Source organism: Prosopis cineraria, unplaced genomic scaffold (genome assembly GCF_029017545.1).
Source record: "Prosopis cineraria cultivar Desert tree isolate PC_DT_omini unplaced genomic scaffold, ASM2901754v1 PC13, whole genome shotgun sequence".
Lineage (NCBI taxonomy): Eukaryota > Viridiplantae > Streptophyta > Magnoliopsida > Fabales > Fabaceae > Prosopis > Prosopis cineraria.
The window spans coordinates 4,025,274-4,047,132 of record NW_026555344.1 but is presented as its reverse complement, the minus strand read 5'-3'; the positions used below and the strand labels follow the sequence as shown (position 1 = coordinate 4,047,132).

The following is a 21,859-nucleotide window of genomic DNA, read 5'->3' as shown; positions in this document are numbered from 1 at the left end:
GAAACGAGTCAATGACTGCAGTATTTCTTCATCTTCATAGCTTTGCGATACCGATAAATCCCATATCATGATCCCTTGAGTTTTGATGTGTGGTTGAGAAACCATTGGAGGAAGCAAAGCCATTAGATCAATTAACGGGCAGTTGATGCTTCTAAGCACGTTGTTTGGGACCCATTTCAAGCTCAGTGTTTGTTAGGGATTTCTTCCTAATACTTGCCATTTTATTAGTTCGACGCCCTCTCCTTGCAACAGTGATTTTAGCACTTGGCAATTGATTTGATATATTTTTAGTATTTTATTCATTTTTGGATTTAAAATAAACAATGAGATTCAATTCAACTACAGCTATGATACTGAATATTCTTCAATGAGGTCCCAATTTTGAGAAAACAAAATTGAAAGCAACCCCTTTCCACAATGTTTTCAGAACCGGATCGAACATTGAACCGGAAAAGCCAGCGGTTAACGGTTCGCATAGTTCAATCGGTTGGACCGGCCGGTGACGTAATAATTAAATTAAAAAAATTATATATGTATATAATAATTTAAATATAAAAAATACATATGAAATTATTATTTAACTTTAAAAAAATTAAATATTTTAAGTTTATCATGATTTAACAAACTATATGATACAATATAATATCAAATGATTAAAAAAATTAATCATTTTTTTTTAAAAATTTGATAAAAAATAAAAAAAAATTTTGAACAGTCCGGTTTTTGAAAACAGAATCCAGTTCTCGGTTTGACCGTCGGTTCGAAACAGCTCAAATCGGTTCAACTCTTAAAACGGTTTTTTTCTTTGAACTAGATCGGAAACCAGACCGGTCGACGATCCAACCAGTCCGACCGGCCAGTCCAGTTCAGTTTTTAAAACAGTTCCTTTCCATCAAGGATCAAGATAGGATCTTAATTATCAAACAATTTTCAAGTAGATTCGGTCTTAATTAAGTGACGTGTAAACTTTGATGCGCACACCAAACATGTAAGGAATTTGATGGGTACAGGATAACGTAACCTTCACGAAAGGGATTGGGAAACCGGAAAGTCAACGAAGTGAACAAGCAAAAAGATTAAAGAAAAAAATGAAAAAGGAAAGGACAAAACGCTATTTATGGTTAATGGATATTTTGAATCATCATTATATTATATAGAATAAAACCATTTTTGTCTATTGAAAAAAAAAAATCATAATATATCGAAAGGTTTCACGTTGTTTCTAGAGACATAAGGAATAAATAGGCACAAGGAAGAAGCATATTGAATAAAAACAATAATAAAATTCATTTGCATGTTAGAAGGAAGTGATAAGAACAGGAGGTCCCTGCGTATATATGGCAAGACCCATATAATAATATCGATTATTTGGGATTTACTTAACTGACTGGCAAACATAGAATGAAGTACTTATCGATGATAGTGTGTAGGGTAATTATTTAAGACCCTAGCCAGGGGGGGTGCGCGCGCGAGCATCAAAGTTGAAAGAGTTGGCGGACAGTGTAAGGGTAGGTAATATTGAGTGGCCCTCCTTCCCATATCAATCGAGACAGTTGTAAATTGGCCCCTTCGCTGGTGTGTTTTGAATCAAACCAGACGTACTCGAATGGATTCTTGCACAGCTCAAATGGGTACTCCCCGTATCCTCCACACACAAACTTTGCTCTGAATGCCCCTCCTCCACAGCACGCTATTTGCCCCTCCTTAAACCCTTCACATCATCATCATCATCATACATGCATCTTTACTATGTATCAGTATGTGTGTATGTCTGTCTGTCTGTCTGTGAGAAACATGAATGCATCAGAGTCTTACCATATTCATGAGGGTTGAAAATTTTGTCTTCCATTGCTTTATAGTAATCCAATATGGAGTATTTGAATCCAGGTACCTCCCTCTCTAGCCGCTTCATCACTAGTACCAGAGCTTTGTTGTTCTCTCTCGCCAATGCATTTTCCTTTTCATTACACTGCCCATCTGATAATCTGCTCGCTGGAATACATCCCATGGGTCCCACGTTCTGAAATGCAATTTTCTTGGCTCCCAACCTCGTTATTTCCTGCAATTATATATATTCTGTGACATGCCTGCATGACGACAAGAACAAAGAGTAGTAGATCATGGTAATTAGATTCGCACAAGGAGATAATTATGCAACTGGCCGATCACTAGTTTCACGAAAGCTCTCATGCTTTCCTCATTAGCATCAGGATGCTTGCGGTAAAATTTGGCATAATCGTTGCCCCCAGAGCTGAACAAGTAGACAGCGTCGGTCAGAATCCTCTTGGCTTGGGTTTCACCGACTTGCTTTTTCAGTAACCCTACCACACGCTTGAAGTATATCACCTGGATAGGTAAATCGATCTGAAAATCATATGACAAACCCAAACGTTAATTAATTTGATCTCGCTTGAGAGTAGCCATTTATTCAAATGAGCGATCTGATCGGATGTGTTAATTTCAAGTTGTAGCTTGGGAACTTACATATGCGGATGAATTAAAAAGCACACAGGATCCACCGGAAGCAAAGTTAGCTCCATCAGTGAACACGTGGGGTTTTGGTTCCAGATACGGTGGAAGGATAGGCAAGCCTGCAAATGTAGCTGTGTCCCACACAAAAAAGGATAAAAAAAAATGACAACTTGTTTGTTTGGGTGAAGAGAAATACGAGACAGTAATAAAATACAAGGATAATGAAATCACTTAAATTTATTTTAATTATTGATTTAATTTTTTATATTTAATTTTTATCAATTTAATCCTTATATCTTTTTAAATTACTATATTAGTCTTTTAAGTTTTAAAACATAAATTCAAGATCTTAAACTAATTTAATATGTAAAGTATGTTAATAACTTAATATGTATATGCAATTACATGAGCAGTGGCTGAACCAGACTTTAAATCTAGGAGGACCAAGTTTTTGAAGTAAATAAATATCATTAATTTAAGTAATTTAAAATTAAATAATAACAATAATAATAAAGAAAATTCTAGATATTTTAACTTATATACACAATGTTTTTCTTTGTCAAAATTAGGTGGTTTTTTTATATGACTGCTTGATTGAGTCAAATTCGATTTGCCAAGTCATTGAGACAACTCTCTAAAAAATATTTGTTCGGCCAAATGATTCAATCATTGTCCAGTTCAATTAAACCATCACTTTTATTTTAAATTAACCTTGTCTTGTTGTTGATATTTTTGAATTTTTGTAAATTTAAAATTCAATTATTTTGATTTGATTGAAAAAAAGTATATAAATTTAATTACCTAATTTTTTATAACAAGTATCTACGTATTTTATAAAAATTTGTGTCGAAATAGATCTCATTGAATATTAAGACTTGGTAAAAGGATTGAAATTTTTCTTGGCACACATGTGGAGGACAATATTCTTAAAAATGATGCGTCATTTCAAATGATTTAATTTAAAAAAAATAAAGAAAATAGGCTAATATGTACATATAAATATTATGCATAATTTTAGCATGAATAAAAAAAATTTAATGTTAATAAAAATATCTTTAAAAAATAATAAATTATATATTTTATAATATATAATATTTATCATATATAATAGATATATTTTATAAAGGGGTGTGTGGGTTAAAGGGAAAATTTACCATAGCAATTTTTCACAAGAAGCAATTAGTATCATTGATTTTGATTGAACCAATATTATTTTGAAAGTTTCAAAAATTATACAATGCCACCTTATAATAACAATTAACTAACGTTGATTGTTATTTTAAATGTTGGATGATAATTTTACTCTAAATGTTTGTCTGAAGAAGTAATTGATATTATAAACTTTTAATGGGTGTAATGTTTTTAGGTAATCAACTTTTAAATTAAAAAGAGAATCCAATACAACTTGTTATAATCTAAAAATAGGAGAAAATTTTAGGTTGAATTACCTTGATCGATTTTAAGTCAAAATCTAAACTAGTCTATATTTAAAAAAGTTTGTATTTAAGGGCAAGCTTGAACCTTCTCAAAAGAAAGCATGTGGAGTGCTTGGTTTGTGTCAAGACAACTGCGGGCAAGACCTTTGTCAAAATTTAAAAACATTAACTACTTTTAACAATATCAATGGATTGTTAGATTTTTTTTTAGTTCGAACATATAACCTGAAAACATTGTGTTAATAAAAAGTTCAAGATATCAATTGTTCTTTTAAAAAAACTTTGAAGGCAAAATTATTTTTTAGACCCAGTCAGAATTTTCAAGTTATGGTCAAATGTTACTGTAGGATAATATTGCATTATTTTCAAGCTTCAATAGTAATACTGCTCCAATTAAAAATTAAGGATATTAGTTGCTTTTGTCGAAAATTTTTTGAGACAAATTTGCTTTTTAACCCCATATATTTAAATAAAATTAAGGAGAGAGGTTAGTTTTCCCCCCAGAAAAAATTCTTCATTCAATGGCAAAAAACACCAAAAGAGGCCAAAGCCCCAAAATCGAAACAAAATAACAACACAAATGAAAGACAGCAAGCAGAAAGAAAACATCCAGATCAAAGGAGGCAAAACCGAAACAATGAAGACGGGTTTTAACTCTATTTATTACCACTAAAGGGGGTGGAACCCGAGGGCCTCGCCATTAACGTGGTTCTGTGCCACCGTAAATGAGTACAAGTTAGCGTTTAAATCAGGGATTCACTTTCGGTGTTCATCCCAGTGCTCAACACCAAAACACTATAGTGTTAACTTTTTTTTTTCTTTTTTTAACCCACAAAGTTATTATTATAATAATAAATAAGTATAATAAAATTATTATTTTAATATTTAATAAAATACATAAAATATTAACTTGTTAAAATTTGACCTTCAAATCTAAATTTTGGTCTAAATAGTTCATAATTATGCTGAAAAAAATAAATAAAAAAGATTTAAAGAGTTTAAAATGAGGGTTGAGCCTTGAAAAATGATTTAGTTTCTCATAATAAATCAATATTTAAATTTCTTTTAACAGAAGTGTTAATATTTAATATCTAGTCATGCCTTAAGTGATATTACCTCTCATAGTCATAGATGGACAAATGTGCAACATCAAAAAAAAATATTTTATAAGATATTTCTAATTACAATTTTAATTTTTTCAGTACAATTTTGAACTATTCAGAGCAAAATTTATATCTGAATTGTTCAAGTTAAATTTTAACATGTTAAATTTACTAATTTATTAAATATTAAAACAATAATTTTATAATATTTATTTATTATGATTATAATAATTTTGTGGTTTGAAAGGGAAAAAAATTAACAATATACTTTAACAAAAGTGTTTTGGTATTGAGCATCATGATCTCTGAAATTGAATCCTTAAATTAGTTTGAGTTTTATCAACCAACCCCTTACATTTTATTTTATTTTTATTTCAAACTCCATTTTTTCTTATATAAATAATTATATTTTTTTATTAATCTACATAACTATCATCAATATTTTATTATTGCAATCTTAGCAAATTTTAATTAACATATACTAATGTTAATTACTAAACACTAGCTACCACAAAATACTCCAATACTTGATGGTTTTAACTATCAAGTAAGAATGTGCCATATATTGCAGTCAATCTTACTTAATAGTTAAAAATTATCAAGTATATGCATTTATATTTGCTTTTTAGTTGAATTTATAAACAAATTCTTGAAAATAATTGTCAAATATTTATAGTGAAAACCAAGCCATCAATGGTAATCCATGAGTTACTAATATTTTTTCCCTTGAATCTTATTATGAACTTTTAACTAATTAAAATAATAACTAACCTAATTTTTTTAAAAAAAAGATACATTGAGTATTATACATAATCCAAACTAAACTAATAACTAAACTATTTAAACTAATAACTAATAACTAACCTAATCAAAAAGATATATTTTCCTCCCTAATCTAATGGTGTTATACTTAATGAATTAAACGAACAACAATTGACAAAAAAAAAATTCAGTAGCATAAAAGTTTACAATAACAACAAAAACAATATATAATCTCACAAAATAAGAGTAAAGTTTGTATGAGTTTAGTAAAATTTTAAAAACATATTGCATTTTTAGTTATTCTTTTAATAGAGAATTGCATGCAATCAAGATTCATTTGTGGAGTTAGTAAAATTTCAAAAATAAGTATTCAATCATTTAAATTTTGCATTCGAGTAATCAATCAAATTTCACAAATAATAGTATACTTAACACAATAATTCAAGCAATAAATTATTCAAGCTCAAGCAAGATCCATATATAATCCTCATGAATCAAACATTTAAGTAATCAAATAAGAAATCAAGCATTTGCGTTCTCTTACACATTTTAACAAACACTTTATGAGCATCAGCAACCCATTCAAGTTCAAGCGTAATCAAGGAACGAATAGCCAGCTCCAACCCAAAAAAAATCATCCAAAGCACCCATTTCGAGAGATTCAAAACAAGATTTAACGAAGTAAGCAACCTCAAAGATGAACCCACGAACACGGCAAATATATATAAAAAGGTGAGAAATTGAAAGTTACCGATGAAGTCAGGGACAATGCGGCCGTCGGAGTATCTGCCGGTAGCACGGTGGAAGAAAGTTTCCCCGTAAGGCCAATAAATTGAAGTCAGTTTCAGATCAGTTTTGACGTAAACATTATTTCCAGGATCAAACAGAGAATCGCCGAAGACAAACAAGGGTTTGCGCTCATTCACTTGTATTAATGGAGGCTGCTGCTGCTTGTACTCAACAATGCAACTCTCCAAGTTCAAGAAAATGCTGAGTAAGGAACATAACACATAAGCAACGCTCGCCATTTCTCGTTTTCCACCTCTTCTTCTACAGTACTTCGCCCCCTTCAATGTGCGTGTCTCTGTACGAAAAAATACTTGAAAGTCAATTTATGAAGGGTAGAAATGATCCTTTTTTGGCCGAAGGAGGGTAGAAATGATCGCGAAACAAGGTTATTGGAGTTGTGGTGGATAGGAAATTCGTTGTGCAAGGGACCGCATTGATCTGTAACTTTTAATTTCCTGCATATCCACCAGACGAAAACTACAGTAACTTTATTATACAGTGATACTGATAAGGTTTCTTATCATTATCAGATGCGCTGCTTAGTCTCTGCATAGTAATACGCAGTCATTTGTCCCCTCTGGTTAACAAAATGGAATTGTTTTGAGTATAAATCTTAGTTAGGTACCTCTTAGAAAAAGTTGTTAAAAGCTAGTTTGCCTTCTAAAATTTGTTCTAACTCTTAGGAGCTGCTTGTAGCTTGTCCCGTTTTGTGTAAAACAGGTTGGACCAACCTATATCCATGCTCAGCCCCTTTTGGCCTGTATCAAAATGGGCTAGGCTAGCACGAGTAAGCTAAAACGCGTTGGACCAGCCCGTTTGCATATGGTATCCCACTTTTTTTTTTTATTCAATAAGTAATCACTTTTCCTTATGGTGTTTTGGAAAACTTCCAGAAACAGATACTTCAGGAAACTAGAAAATCAACAAAGCAAGTTACTACTCATCTCCAAAAAAAAAAAAAAAAACAAAGCAAGCAAGAACTCAGAAAATGAAGGCACATGGAATAGTTTTTGCTTTTGGGAGATGAATAGTAACAACTTATATTCAAAGTGCAGCTTTTCTCCTAAAAGATTCGGGAATTTCCAAGTTTTTTCTCTACTCGAAGAAATATCACATAACAGTAAGATAAATTTGAAAATGATCACGACAATAGAGAAGTGCCAGCATAAAGTGCAAGTGAAGCAAATTGTGATTTTTTTAAATTTTTTTTAATATGCCAGAGAGACAGAAGAAAACTAAAATCAGAAAATACAAATAAGAGAAAGGGAATTGTAGAAGAGATGCTTAAGAACAAATTGAGAAATGAAGAAACACGAGAGCAAGGAGTGCTGTGAAATGTGAAGCTTTATTTTATCATATAAGTTTTATAAATTTTATTCAAAATTAAAGTAAAAAAAATTATAGGCTTAAAAATACTCCTTTCAATCTTATTTATAAATCATTTTCAACATGTTTTACTAGAATCAAGCAAAATCTTTAAATTTATTAACTTTTTTAAAAATTTAATAATTTTTTTTAAATTTTTATTATTAAATACATGTTAATAACGCACTGTCTCTCATTAAATGGGGTAAAGGAAAAAAATTTGTTATAAAAAAATCAATTACATGTCTTATAATTATGATAAAAATATTTCTGTCTACCATGTAAGTGGAACTGGAAGAAATATATGATTGAATTAACCTAAAAAATATAGAGATTCAAGATTTTCAAATATTAAAGGGGACGAATGGAATTTTATGTGAGGACACAAATGAAATTTTTGTTAGAAGAGGGGCACAAATAATTTTGTTAGAAGAGGAACGTGGCGAGGGTGATTTATTAGAAACTTCTCCAAAGTTTTTCATCTTTCTGTGGCAATTTGACCTTAATACTGCCAAAAAAAATTATTTACTCATATACAACTCTTTCAAAAGTATTTTTCCAAGTATTATAAATTTGAGACTCAATTTATATTAAACCGAGATCCGATTTTTTTTTTTAAATATAAAAGTATAAAACTTGGTCTCTATTAAATCAAGACCTCGTGATTAAATTAAAAAACAGTCTAAGCATAGTCTTGCAGGATAGCCTGCCATCTCTAGTGCTCCTCCCCTACTTCCTACTTCCCCTCCTCGTGTGCACGAGTTAAATATATTGGTGTGTTATGTATAATATGTGGTGCGGGGGTGTGGTTTTTTTCCCTCCAACATATAACTGGGTGTTTGTTATATATAATATATTAAATTTATAATTGTGATTATATATATGAAAAAAATGAAATACCTTAAAGAAAATATAACTTTTAAAAGGAAAATCTTTATATATAATAATAACACATAAATATATGGATTCATCTTTGGAGTGCAGGAACTAACTGATAAAAAAAAAACTGGATCATTCATATTTAATTTGAGTAATTCAATTTAATTTAAATTTTTTTACAATATTTGTAAATTGATGATCTAAACGCATTTTGAAAAGTCTAAATTTAATATTAATTTTTGAATATATTTTTTATAAATTTTTATTTTGATAAATATAATATTTAAAATTAAAACAATCTTCAAGTATTTTTTAAAAAATTACAACTTAAAATTTTTAAATCTAGAGCATCGAAGGTAAATTTAAATAATTAATTTATAAAAATTATTGAAATATTTCATATGAACTTGAACTATCCAAATTCAATTGATATTATCAGATTTTTATAAATTTTACAATTTTTTACTAGTAAACATAGATTGAAAATAAAAACTTAAAATGTTAAATTTAGATTAATATTTAAATGATCAAAATCTCATAATTTTAATATAATAAGTACCCAAGTTTAATACCATCATCGTTTATAATGACTCGTTTGATAAAATAAAATTGAGATAAGAGAAGTGAAAGTAAAAGTAAAACTTTAAAAATTAGATGTTTGGTATGCTGGAGTTCACTTCTTAGGACAAGTAACTTGCATAAAAAACATTGGAACTCAATTCCTTCACTTCCTTCCTCATTTTCCATGCTTGTCCCCAAGCTTTTCTTGCTATGTTTGAGTTTGATTAAGATGCGTGTAGATGTGTTCATTGTCAGTCATCGACTGCGACACTTTCATCAATAATTCTTCCATACTACCAAATGAGTCACAGGGGAAAGGGTGCAGAGAGAAAGGAAGTAGAAATTGATGGGATGGCAAGTTAGGCTATGCTGCTAGGTTATGTGTAGACTTTTTTCTCCCTTAATTATATGGGTACGCAGCTCGGTTGGAGAGAAACCAAATTTTGTACTTGCATATTTTAAAAAAATTTGGATCTCTGGCGGACTTGCGTGCAGAAAAGGAATGGCTCACATTGTTTGCGCTTTATGCAGGGAATGTTTTTTTTTTTTTTTATTTCCGAAGGGTCCACTCCTAGTTGCCACTCGCTCTTGAAAACTGATATGGGTCCCTGAACTAAAAGGCCTCCTTTTTCTGCCCCTCCAATCCCTCTTTCGGCTTCTTCCTTGGCACGGTGAAGGCGAGGATCTGGATTATGGAGTGCACTGTGGTTAGAAGGGTGAAGGATAAGACCACTTTGAATACCAAGTGCCGAGGACGAGCGCCGTAGACGACGAAGGAGAAGAATCGTTAAGGACGGTGGGCAGCGGCGACCCACGAGGACGGGGTTGAAGACTCGAGGTCCAGCCACGGAGCAATGTCGGGCGGCTGAGTTTGGAAAAGAGCGCATGCAAATATAATTAAAAAAATATAAAATAAATCCCACCAACATATTTTATTATTAAAAAATATTAAAAAAATAAAATGTCAGTCCATTAATGTATACTTGTGGATTGAGTTGACCTACTATTAAATTAAAAATGACTGATGATCTTTTAATTAAAGTTGACAGATAACAATCACCCACCATTACAAAATAGTGCTCATGATACATGGAATGGTTGACGTTATTTATAGAGACACAAGTAACAAATAGACACAAGAAAGAAGCACGTTGAATTAAAACAACAATAAAATTCATTGATAAATTTAGAAGGAAATTATGAGAACAACTTATATATGGCCAGACCCATACAATAACATGGACGTAAATGGAGTATTATTTGGGATTTACTTAACTGACTGGTAAAAATAGAATGAAGTATTTATTGATGATAGTGTGCAGGTTTATTGTTGAAAACCTTAGCCAGGGTGTGTGTGTTTGTGTGAATCAAAGTTGAAAGAGTTGGCGGACAGTGTAAGGGTAGGTAATATTGAGTGGCCCTCCTTCCCATATCAATCGAGACAGTTGTAAATTGGCCTTTTCGCTGGTGTGTTCTCCATCAAACCAGACGTACTCGAATGGATTCTTGCACAGCTCAAATGGGTACTCCCCGTATCCTCCACACACAAACTTTGCTCTGAATGCCCCTCCTCCACAGCACGCTATTTGCCCCTCCTTAAACCCTTCACATCATCATCATCATCATACATGCATCTTTACTATGTATCAGTATGTGTGTATGTCTGTCTGTCTGTCTGTGAGAAACATGAATGCATCAGAGTCTTACCATATTCATGAGGGTTGAAAATTTTGTCTTCCATTGCTTTATAGTAATCCAATATGGAGTATTTGAATCCAGGTACCTCCCTCTCTAGCCGCTTCATCACTAGTACCAGAGCTTTGTTGTTCTCTCTCGCCAATGCATTTTCCTTTTCATTACACTGCCCATCTGATAATCTGCTCGCTGGAATACATCCCATGGGTCCCACGTTCTGAAATGCAATTTTCTTGGCTCCCAACCTCGTTATTTCCTGCAATTATATATATTCTGTGACATGCCTGCATGACGACAAGAACAAAGAGTAGTAGATCATGGTAATTAGATTCGCACAAGGAGATAATTATGCAACTGGCCGATCACTAGTTTCACGAAAGCTCTCATGCTTTCCTCATTAGCATCAGGATGCTTGCGGTAAAATTTGGCATAATCGTTGCCCCCAGAGCTGAACAAGTAGACAGCGTCGGTCAGAATCCTCTTGGCTTGGGTTTCACCGACTTGCTTTTTCAGTAACCCTACCACACGCTTGAAGTATATCACCTGGATAGGTAAATCGATCTGAAAATCATATGACAAACCCAAACGTTAATTAATTTGATCTCGCTTGAGAGTAGCCATTTATACAAATGAGCGATCTGATCTGATATGTGTTAATTTCAAGTTGTAGCTTGGGAACTTACATATACGGATGAATTAAAAAGCACACAGGATCCACCGGAAGCAAAGTTAGCTCCATCAGTGAACACGTGGGGTTTTGGTTCCAGATATGGCGGAAGGATAGGCAAGCCTGCAAATGTAGCTGTGTCCCGCACGCACAAAAATGACAACTTGTTTGTTTAGGTGAAGAGAAATAGAAGGAGACTGTAGTAAAATATAGGGATAATGAAATTACTTATTTCAGTTATTTAGTATATATGTAAATTATGTTAATGACTTGGTATGTACATGTGACTAAATGAGCAAGGGCGAAACCAGGTTTTAAATCTTAAGTGGGCCAAGTTTTTTAAGTAAATAAATATTATTAATTTATGTAATTTAAAATTAAATAATAATAAAGAAAATTTTAAATATTTTAACTTGCATACACAATGTTTTTTTTTTTAACCAAAATTAGATGGCTTGTTTATATCATTGTCTGATTTAGTTAGATTTGGTCGCTGTCAAGTTCAATTGAGATAGCTCTCTAAGAAAAGTTTCTTCAATCAAATGATCCTATCATTGTCGAATCCAATTAAGCCACCACTTTTATTTTATAATTAGCCATCTCTTGTTGTTGATATTTAAATAAATAAATTTTAAATTCAATTATTTTGATTTGATTGAAAAAAATACATTAAATATATAAATTGAAGTACCTAATTTTTTTTAACAAGTACCTAAGTATTTTATACTAAATTGTGTAGAATTAGATGTCATTAAATATTAAGATTTGGTAAGAGGATAGAAATTTGTTTTGGCACACATATAAAAGGACAATCTTAAAAATCATGTTCAAATGATTTAATTTTAAAAAACTAAAGGAAAAATAGGCTAATATGTACATATAAATATTATGCATAATGTTATTATCAATAAAAAAATTTAATGCTAATAAAAATATTTTAAAAAAACTAGTAAATTATATATTTTATTATATAACATGTATCACATATAATAGGTATCTTCTATAAAGGTGTGTGTACATACACGAGTTAAAGAGAAAATTTGTCCTAGAAGTTTTTCACAAGGAATAATTGGTATTATTAACTTTTGATTGAGCCGATATTATTTTGGAAGTTTAAATAATGGTACAATATTATTCTATAGTAAAAATTGATCAAGGTTGATTGTTATTTTGAATTTTAAAAAGGTAATTTTGCTCTAGAAGTCTTTCTAAAAAAGTAATTGGTATTTTAATTTTTTAATTAACTAGTACAATATTTTTATGTTATCAACTTTCAAATCAAATGAAAGATCCAGCATAACTTGCTATGACCCAAAAATAAGAGAAAATTTAATTAGGTTGAATTTCATTGAATGCTTTTAAGTCAAAATCCAAGCTAGTCTATGCTTGAAGAAGTCTGTATATCGGCATTTGCAAGTTGAGAGCTGCTCATTGATAAAACAAGGGCAAGTTCAAACTTATAAAAAAAAAAGTATGTGAAGTGCTTAGGATATAGTTGATTTTGTGACGAAACAACCTTAGGTAAGACTTTTTTTGTGAAGATAAATGAACTATTTTTAACAATGATAATATGGGTTGTTAAATATTTTTCTTCTAATTTAAACATGTAACCTAGAAACATTGTACTAATAGAAAGTTTAGGATATCAATTATTTTGTTAAAAAAACTTTTAGGACAAAATTGTTCTTTATGCCTCGTTAGAAGTTTCAACTAACAATCAATGTTGGTCAATCGTTATTATAAAGTGACATTGCATCATTTTTAAAACTTATGAAACAACATCGTTTCAATCAAAATTAAGAATATCGGCTACTTTTGGCAAAAGAACTTCGGAACAAATTTGCCTTTTAACCCCATACATACATGCAAGTAATAAGGAGTGAAGTTGGCTTTTTTTTTTTTGCCAGAAAAGATTCTTCATTCGACGGCCAAAAACACCAAAACAGGCCAAAGCCTGAAAATCCAAACAAACTAACAAGACAAACGGAAGACAGCAAGCAGAAACAAACATCAAGATAAAAAGAGGCAAAACCAGAAACTATGAAGACGGGTTTTAACTGTATATATTACCAATAATAGGGGTGGAACCCGGGGGGCCTCACCACTGACGTGGTTCCGCGCCACCATAAATGAGTACAAGTTGCCTCTTAAATCAGTTTAAGTTTTATCAACCCAACCCCTTACGTTTCATTTTTTTTTTGTTTTTAAAATTTCAAAGTCCATTTTTATATAAATAATTATATTTTTTATTAATCTATGTAACCGTTATCTATATTATATTATCAATCTTAGTATATTTTAATTAACATATATTAATGTTAATTACCTACTCTTCAAAAAATAATGACTGATAATCAGGCAAAGTTAACGAATCAAATCAATAAAACGTAAACTCGAAGGACAAAATTTATAATTGATATAAATTTTGAGCCACTAAAAATTTCGTAAATAGACATAGTTAAAGTTTGAAGAGGCAACAATATATGTGAAAAGGCGAGAGATTGAAAGCTACCGATGAAGTCAGGGACGATGCGGCCGTCGGAGAATCTGCCGGTGGCATGGTGGAAGAAGGTTTCCCCGTAAGGCCAATAAATTGAAGTCAGTTTCAGATCAGTTTTGACGTAAACATCATTTCCAGGATCAAACAGAGAATCGCCGAAGACAAACAAGGCTTTACGCTCATTCAATTGTATTAATGGATGCTGCTGCTGCTTGTACTCAACAATGCAACTCTCCAAGTTCAATAAAACGCTGAGTACGGAACACAACACGTAAGCAACGCTTGCCATATCTCGTTTTCCACCTCCTCCTCTTCTTCAGTACTTTTTTTCCCCTTCAATGTGCGTGTCTCTGTACGAAAAAAATACTTGAAAGTCAATTTTTGAAGGGTAGAAATGATCCTTTTTCGGCCGAAGAAGGTTAGAAATGATCGTGAAACAAGGTTATTGGACGTTGTGCTGGGTAGGAAATTCGTTGTGCATGGGACCACATTGAACTGTAACTTTTGATTTCCTGCACATCTACCAGACGAAAAATTCAGTAACTTTATTACAGTGATACTGATGAGGTTTCTTATCATCGAGAGATGCGCCGCTTGTTCCCTGCAGAATAATAAGCATCTCAACTTGAAATGTGCAAGGTAACTTTAATATATAGAAATGATATGGTTTCCAAAATGTGATAGTTTTGAATATAAAATCATAGATAGTATCTCATTAAAAAAAAAAAAATTTTTTAGAAGCTAGCTAGTCTGCCTTCTAAATATTGTTCTAAATTATAATTAGGGATAATGAAATTTTAGTTCATCAAGTTTGCTTCAATTATTGATACGGCCTGTCTCAAGAAAAGCTATTAATTGTCTTAGAGGTTGATTTTCTGTAATTTTTTAATTCTTTTCTGTACTTTTTGAAATTAATTTTTATAATTTTTAAATTAGTTAACAATAGGGATTGGAAATTCACAATGCATGAGAGCTTAATTATACAAGTGTTAGTCCTTCATCAACAAGTATTTATTTAAATTTTGACAATAGTCCGTTTGAGTTGATTAACAATACATTTAGATTTTAACAAATAAAATGCATGAAGTTTTAAAACTCTTGATTTACAATCACATGTTTTTCTCCAAACTCTACACACTAAACAAATATATGTGTGTGCATAGTTGTCAAACTCTCAAGTTGACTCTACGAGTTTAACATTTTTATATTTTCAGCTTACAAAATCGTGTAAACTCACTTATAAACTCAAACTAGATATAAACTCAGTTAAACTTGCAAGTTTATCTCTGAGTTTATCGTTTTTATGTTTTTAATTTATAAAATTGTGTCAACTAATTTATAAATTTAAATTAGATGTAAGCTTAGTTAAACTTGTTAAACTCGTCAATTTTTTTTTTTTAAGTTGAGCAAGTTAAGTATATACTATAAAAAATTAAGTTCATAAAAGTTATAAGACTTAGTTCAAAAAAGAAAAAACTTGAAATGCAAAAATTAATATTAATAAAAAAGAAAATCAAAAATATCAAAAATAAGTTCCCCTATTTTAAAATTTTTATATCTTGTATATGATAATTTATTAATATAGATGAGTTTAATTTCAATAATTAATATTTTTAATATATTTAAATTAAATTACAATTATATTTTAATGACCATTTGTTAATAGAAGTAAACTCGAATCATAAACCCACAAGAGTTTAATAATTTTGTGTGTATGTGACAGTGTGAGTGAAATACTCTAACCAACCTTCTGTTTTACCTTAGTTATCTAGACCTTTCATATATTTTGAATACATTTTAGTCCAAACTATTAACACCGATAACTAATATTCTAAAAGATTCTAAGAATCTATTTTTATTGAAAATAATATTTGGATAAATCTTATTTACTAATTTACCCTTCATACCAAATCTCTAATTTATCTTTCGACAATTTATTTAATATTAACTAGTTATTTATTTAATATTTTTAATAAATTTAAAAAATTAGTCAATTTCTTGCCTAAAAAACAACAAGTTGATAAAAAATTTGAGTATTTTTTTAACAAATACACATATAATGAAATACCTTTAAACATTTTAAGTTATAAAATTGACATATTAATATCATATACTCAAAATTATGACATTTTATTATTTTATAAAATAATTGAATATTTATATATGTGCATGTTCAAAATTATGACATTTTATATACTCAAAATTATGAATTTTTAGCTGCTGTACATATTTAACATATTATTAAATAAATAAGTCTAAATAATTAATATTATTGGAACAATAAAAATTTTGAATCATAAAACTAATTAATCAGAATTATAATATAATAAAAATTAATGAATTTAATAATGTAAAAATGTGAAATGTGTATATTAAAATTATTTTTTGGATAAAGATAAGTGTTTAAATGGTTGTTAAGTAATATTTATGCTAAAGAGGGGGCATTTTGGTCAAAACTAAATGTCAACACTATGATTTAATGTTCAACTAACCGTTGGATGGATGAAAGTAGAATTTTAAAATTAGAAGGGAGGTTTGTGTAACATATTTTGATTTTAAGTGAGAATTTGTACAGGTTTTGAAAATAGAATGAAGTTTTTTTTTTAAAAAAATTTAGATTAAATAGAGGAGAGTTCAATATATATTTTACTCTATGTATGTAGAGCATGCGAAACTTGGGTAAGAGTATGATATGTACCTTTTTCCTCTCTATATAATGTCAATCTAAACAGTTAACTCCACATTTTTTTAAAAAAAGCTTGAAACAAATCATGTATACGCATATATGTTTATATCTTTTGTTAATATATTTAGAAAGAAATAACAATACTCTATTGAGATATATTAACTGGAGTGATGTTGTCATCATTTTCTTAATAAAGGTTTTGTTTTAATGGATTTTTCTAATAAAGTTTTTAATGAGACAACTTTAATATGTAGTATACTCCTTTTCATTTATTAGGATTTTGTCTAATCAGGTTTTTTCTAATAAATTTTAACGAGGCATAGTATTTGTTATGGATAGTTAAAGAGGAGTGTTATTTATATGTCCATAACTTCTCCCAAAATTTTGATATGCCGTACTCCATAACCTCTTTGATAAATGGTTTTTAGCTATTTTTCTTAATTATGTTTGATATCCAAAAACTCAATGGCTACATACTATATATTCAAATGTTATCATTTATTCCAATGAAACTCTTAGATATAGTTGGAGGCTTATAAATAAAAGCTACTTGCTTTGTATTTCACATACCTAAGTGAATGTGAGTCATTTCTCATTTACTCATCAAGTCTCTTTTGTATTCTTCATCTCCATTATTCAGCCGTTGTTTGTCTTATAATTTTTTCTTATATTTTGGTTTTTTCACAACAATAAAAAAAATTTGTTTTTTGTCTTATATTTTGATTGTAAATGGGCAAAGGAGGTAGGATGAGGTGGGATTAACCCCAATCTTAGCAACGAGAGTGGGAGAGAGGAAGGAAAATGGAATGAACTTTTTGGCGTCGTCTGTTGGATCTTGTGGGAACGCAGAAATGAGCGGCTTTTCCTTCACTCAACTGATTCTCTCCGTCCAGGATTCAAAGCCATTGTTCGCGAGATTAATGAGGGAAGTCGAACCTGGTTAAGTTTGGGTTTCTCTTTTTAGCTTTTCCTTTGGTCATTTAAAAAAAAAAAAAGAATATCACTCCTTTAATTTTGATAATACCCCAAATTTTATGGTTCATCATATTTCAACTTACAGATAGATATTGTGAATAATAAATGAAAAGAAGAAGAAGAAAAAAATAAGAAGAAAGAACTAGTCCAAAAACGGAAAGTTGGGAGAAATATTATAAACTCTACCTACACACTTTTTGTTTAGTTGGCTGAGGGATTAAATTATCTTATTTTGAGATCTTGGGTTTGAATTAGTTGTGTTAAATAAACATATTTAAAACATTTTCAAGATACCTATAAGTTTTTCGCTGGTAAAAATAATCTCACACAATTCAGGTCTATAATAGTTCGGGTGAAAGGTGATAATATTTTAAAAAAGTAAAAAATTAAAGAAAATATATTAAAAAAGCGTGGAGCCCACATGATTTCTAGAGGAAGTGGTGTTTTGCACGGGGGAGGCGTGGAACAAGCGAAAATAATGAAGGTTATTAATTATAGTTCAGTGAATTGAGATGCTATGCTGGTCAAAAACTGTATTGAGATGCTAAATATTTTTTGAGATATTATGATTGATACACTCTTAGTCTATGAACTTTGCGATAAATATCTCAATTACAAGTCACAAGAATATCACTCCTTTAATTTTGATAATACCAAAATTTTATGGATAAGTCATTCATATTTGCATCATATAACTTGTTTTTTCTTTGGTCTGAATACTCAGTAGTTGTTACGCTAGAGAGAAATGTAAAAATTTCACGCATGTAAACATAATGAACCATATTTATGACATGTATATGTATATATTCTTCATATATAACATGTGTGTGTGTGAACTGTGGATAGGGATATCAGTAGCCTTAACTAGGAGAACTCAAGTTAACCAACTTAGATTTAGTCTAATAGAATAGACTAATTTCTCACAACGTGATGAACCAATGTTTAAATTTTTATTAAGAGATGTGCTCATATTTAATACCCAATCATGTGTTTTGAACAAAATTGCCTCTAATAGGAAAATGATTGTGCGCAATAAAAAAAAATCTCAAGTTAGAGGATTAATTACCATATTTATGAGGGTTGAAAATTCTGTCTTCCATTGCTGTATGCAAATCAAATATTCCATATTTGAAACCAGCCACCTCTCTCTATTTGCTTCATCACTCGTATCAGGCCTTTGTTGTGTGCTCTCGCCATTGAATTTTCCTTCTCATTACACTGTCCATCTGATAATCTTTCTGATGGATTGCAGCCTATGGGCCCTACGTTTTGATATAAAATCTTCCTGGCTCCTAAACTTGTTAATTCCTGCAATAACAAATACCAATTAAGTTATAATAACTTGGAGACATGTAACTTAATTGAATCAAAAAAAAAAAGAGTAGAGAACAAGTACAAGGTAAGTCATACAAGGAGATATTCATGCAGGTGGTCGATCACCAGTTTGACAAAATCGCTCATGCTGTCTTTATTAGCATCAGAGTGGAAGTAGTAAAACTTCATATAATCGTTACCACCATCACTGATTAAGTAGACGGCATCGGTCACGTCCCTCTTGGCTTCAGCATCGCCAACTTGCCCTTTTAATATCTTTATCACTTGCTTGAAAAATTGCAGCTGGATTGGAAGATCATTCTGCAGAAATTTTAGAAAGCAAGGTCGTCATTTTCTTTCTTGTTGAATTGGAAACTCAAGATTCGAACTCTTAATCTAGCTAGCTGGGAACTGAACATACAAATTCGGTTGTGCCAAAAAGAATACAGGACCCACTAGTAGCAAAGTTAGCTCCATCAGTGAACACATGGCGTTTTGGTTCCAGATATGGTGGAAGGATAGGCAAGCCTGCATATGAAGCTGGGTCCCACAAATACGCACTCTTCAATCTCTATCAATAATAAGATAACATGAAAAGTCATGAGTGTTATAAAAATTTGAAGAAGTTACCGATGAAGTCTGGAGGAATACGTCCGTCAGAGAATCTACCGGTTGCATTATGGAAAAAAGTTTCGCCATAAGGCCAATAAAGAGAAGCTAGTGGAAAACCTGCATTTGCGTAATCAGCATTTCCGGGATCAAACAGAGAATCACCAAGCACAAACAACGCTTTATGTTTTATCTCTCGCGCTGGCTCAGGCTTAGGCTCAGGCCGCGGCTTGTACTCGACATGGCAACTTTCAAAGTTTATCACAATGCTCAATAAACAACATATTACATAACCAACGCTTGCCATCCTTAATTACCTCTTACTCTTACCTTCTACTTCTTTTCACCCCATATGTTGTGCTTGCATTTGTTTGTGTGTGTATATATGTACCGATGGAAGTCAATCTCAATTTGAAGAGTTTTGAAGGGTAGTCAGCAGCGTGAAACATATATATGCTGCAATAATGCTTTAAGCAGTATAGTAAACCTCTATGCTTTGTTTACAAGTATTTTCGAACATAGAGTCTTTTAACTTATTACATCACCCATAATATAATTGCTTACTTAATATTATTTTTTACGTATTGCTAACGTGGTGAACATTGTAAATAGAAAAAATTACAAGGAATTCTGTTTCGTTTTCATTATTAATTTTGATTTAACTTTATTTATTGATCAAGCTCTTGGATTTTACTTTCTACATTGAAAAGACCCATAAGTACAACAAACTCCTTTGTCGATTAGCCGCGTGAATCTGCCAATCTAACAGTCAAATAAAAGGTCCCAAAAATTAAAGAGCAATGTTGGTGAACAATTGGTAATTGATTTGGCTATTATATTCACATATTTTTTAGATCAATACAAGCCAGTCTGTGTATTCACTTTCCTAAACACGTGAACGTAAATAACCTCCCAATCTTGCATGAACATCTTTCAAATATCTCTCAGACTCCAAATTTTTTTTTTTCCTTTCTTTTGATGTTCCCAATGACTTCCGTCAAGAACATCGAGTAAGGAAGTAATTAAGGGGCAGAACTAGCTTTGGGGGAGGGGGTTGTGGCGGATTTTTTTTTTAAACAAATAAATTTATATTAATTCTTAAAAATAATTTAATTAATTAAATTATTAGATTATAATTATTTACAAGTAAAATTGCATAAGTATTTCAAAAAAATTGAAAAAAAAGGATAAATTGGCTCATTGGCCAAAAAAAAAAATCTCGTGCACCAAAAATATTGATCAAATTTTTAAAAATTTGGAGTGTGGCGGTTTACATTGATATAAAGGAATTTTATCATTGAAATTTAAAAATTTGCAAGGAGTTTATTATTAATATATAATGATATATCATTGACAAATATAATAATTGACTATAATACAAGATATAATAAATGTTGGCTGCTTGTTTGGTTTGGTTCTATAATATGGGTTATATTGACAAAAACTCCTTGAAAAAAAAATTAATAGATACCATATATCTATATATTAATTTTAAGAATATACATAACTAAAAAAAATTCTTAAATTATAGATACGTTTTCATTTGTCATTATATGTTGCTGTTGCAAAAAAAAATCAGGAAATGTTGTGAAAAAATAAATCAATATTTTTTTGGTAAAGTAAAGCAATATGTCAATACTCTCTCTCTCTATATATCAAGTGTTGTGTGTAAAGAATAACGAAATACTGATAGTGAGTTCAAATTGAATAACAAAAATATTAAATATCTACTCATACAATAGGCAATTTTCTATGATAATTAATTCAATACAATTTAATTAAGAGTTAATAAGCCAAATGGACCCTGAAGTATTGTACGAAAAGCGTTTTGGCCCCTGAACTCTTAAATGTGCAAAATATACCCTAATTTTTAAATTTATAGCAAATTAAACTTCATTGTTAACTCACCATTAACGCTATTATGCTCACTTAATAGGGCCCAATCAAAATGTTGATATGGTAATTCCTTACTGATGTATCATTTTTAATTAGTACTATAGACTTTAAATTATTATGTAAGTAGCATCTTGGACCTTGAACTTTAAA

General features: G+C 30.6%; 3 protein-coding genes across 4 annotated transcripts; all 3 read right to left on the bottom strand.

Moving 5' to 3' along the window:
* Positions 1-1,244: 1,244 nt before the first annotated feature.
* Positions 1,245-7,265, bottom strand: LOC129291559 (GDSL esterase/lipase 1-like). The gene is made up of 6 exons (XM_054929009.1): positions 7,188-7,265; positions 6,525-6,857; positions 2,485-2,603; positions 2,140-2,364; positions 1,816-2,059; positions 1,245-1,711 (listed from the first exon to the last, which is right to left on the bottom strand). The coding sequence occupies exons 2-6, from the start codon at positions 6,799-6,801 to the stop codon at positions 1,476-1,478; spliced, it is 1,101 nt and encodes a 366-aa protein (XP_054784984.1). The 5' UTR covers positions 6,802-6,857; positions 7,188-7,265; the 3' UTR covers positions 1,245-1,475.
* A 3,351-nt stretch (positions 7,266-10,616) lies between these two features.
* On the bottom strand, positions 10,617-14,529 carry LOC129290172 (GDSL esterase/lipase 1-like). Of its 2 annotated transcripts, none has more exons than XM_054926879.1 (5): positions 14,242-14,529; positions 11,746-11,864; positions 11,399-11,623; positions 11,075-11,318; positions 10,617-10,970 (listed from the first exon to the last, which is right to left on the bottom strand). In XM_054926879.1, the coding sequence occupies exons 1-5, from the start codon at positions 14,516-14,518 to the stop codon at positions 10,735-10,737; spliced, it is 1,101 nt and encodes a 366-aa protein (XP_054782854.1). In that variant the 5' UTR covers positions 14,519-14,529; the 3' UTR covers positions 10,617-10,734. The 2 variants fall into 2 exon arrangements, with proteins under 2 accessions (XP_054782854.1, XP_054782855.1); XM_054926880.1 differs by having other exon boundaries at positions 11,746-11,852.
* Positions 14,530-18,902: 4,373 nt separating this feature from the next.
* On the bottom strand, positions 18,903-20,362 carry LOC129290932 (GDSL esterase/lipase 4-like). The gene is made up of 6 exons (XM_054927994.1): positions 20,354-20,362; positions 20,131-20,143; positions 19,835-19,933; positions 19,626-19,732; positions 19,301-19,525; positions 18,903-19,198 (listed from the first exon to the last, which is right to left on the bottom strand). Exons 1-6 carry the CDS (start codon positions 20,360-20,362, stop codon positions 19,004-19,006), a joined length of 648 nt encoding a protein of 215 aa, XP_054783969.1. The 3' UTR covers positions 18,903-19,003.
* Positions 20,363-21,859: the final 1,497 nt, after the last annotated feature.

Coding starts and splice junctions, on each gene's coding strand:
- LOC129291559 (XM_054929009.1), bottom strand. CDS start 6,801: ATGGCGAGCGTTGCTTATGTGTTATGTTCCTTACTCAGCATTTTCTTG. Junction 2,060..2,139: donor AGTTGCATAATTATCTCCTT/GTGCGAATCTAA, acceptor ATATAATTGCAG/GAAATAACGAGGTTGGGAGC. Junction 1,712..1,815: donor TTTCAACCCTCATGAATATG/GTAAGACTCTGA, acceptor GATGATGTGAAG/GGTTTAAGGAGGGGCAAATA.
- LOC129290172 (XM_054926879.1), bottom strand. CDS start 14,518: ATGGCAAGCGTTGCTTACGTGTTGTGTTCCGTACTCAGCGTTTTATTG. Junction 11,319..11,398: donor AGTTGCATAATTATCTCCTT/GTGCGAATCTAA, acceptor ATATAATTGCAG/GAAATAACGAGGTTGGGAGC. Junction 10,971..11,074: donor TTTCAACCCTCATGAATATG/GTAAGACTCTGA, acceptor GATGATGTGAAG/GGTTTAAGGAGGGGCAAATA.
- LOC129290932 (XM_054927994.1), bottom strand. Junction 19,526..19,625: donor TTTTTGGCACAACCGAATTT/GTATGTTCAGTT, acceptor AAATTTCTGCAG/AATGATCTTCCAATCCAGCT. Junction 19,199..19,300: donor ACCTGCATGAATATCTCCTT/GTATGACTTACC, acceptor TTGTTATTGCAG/GAATTAACAAGTTTAGGAGC.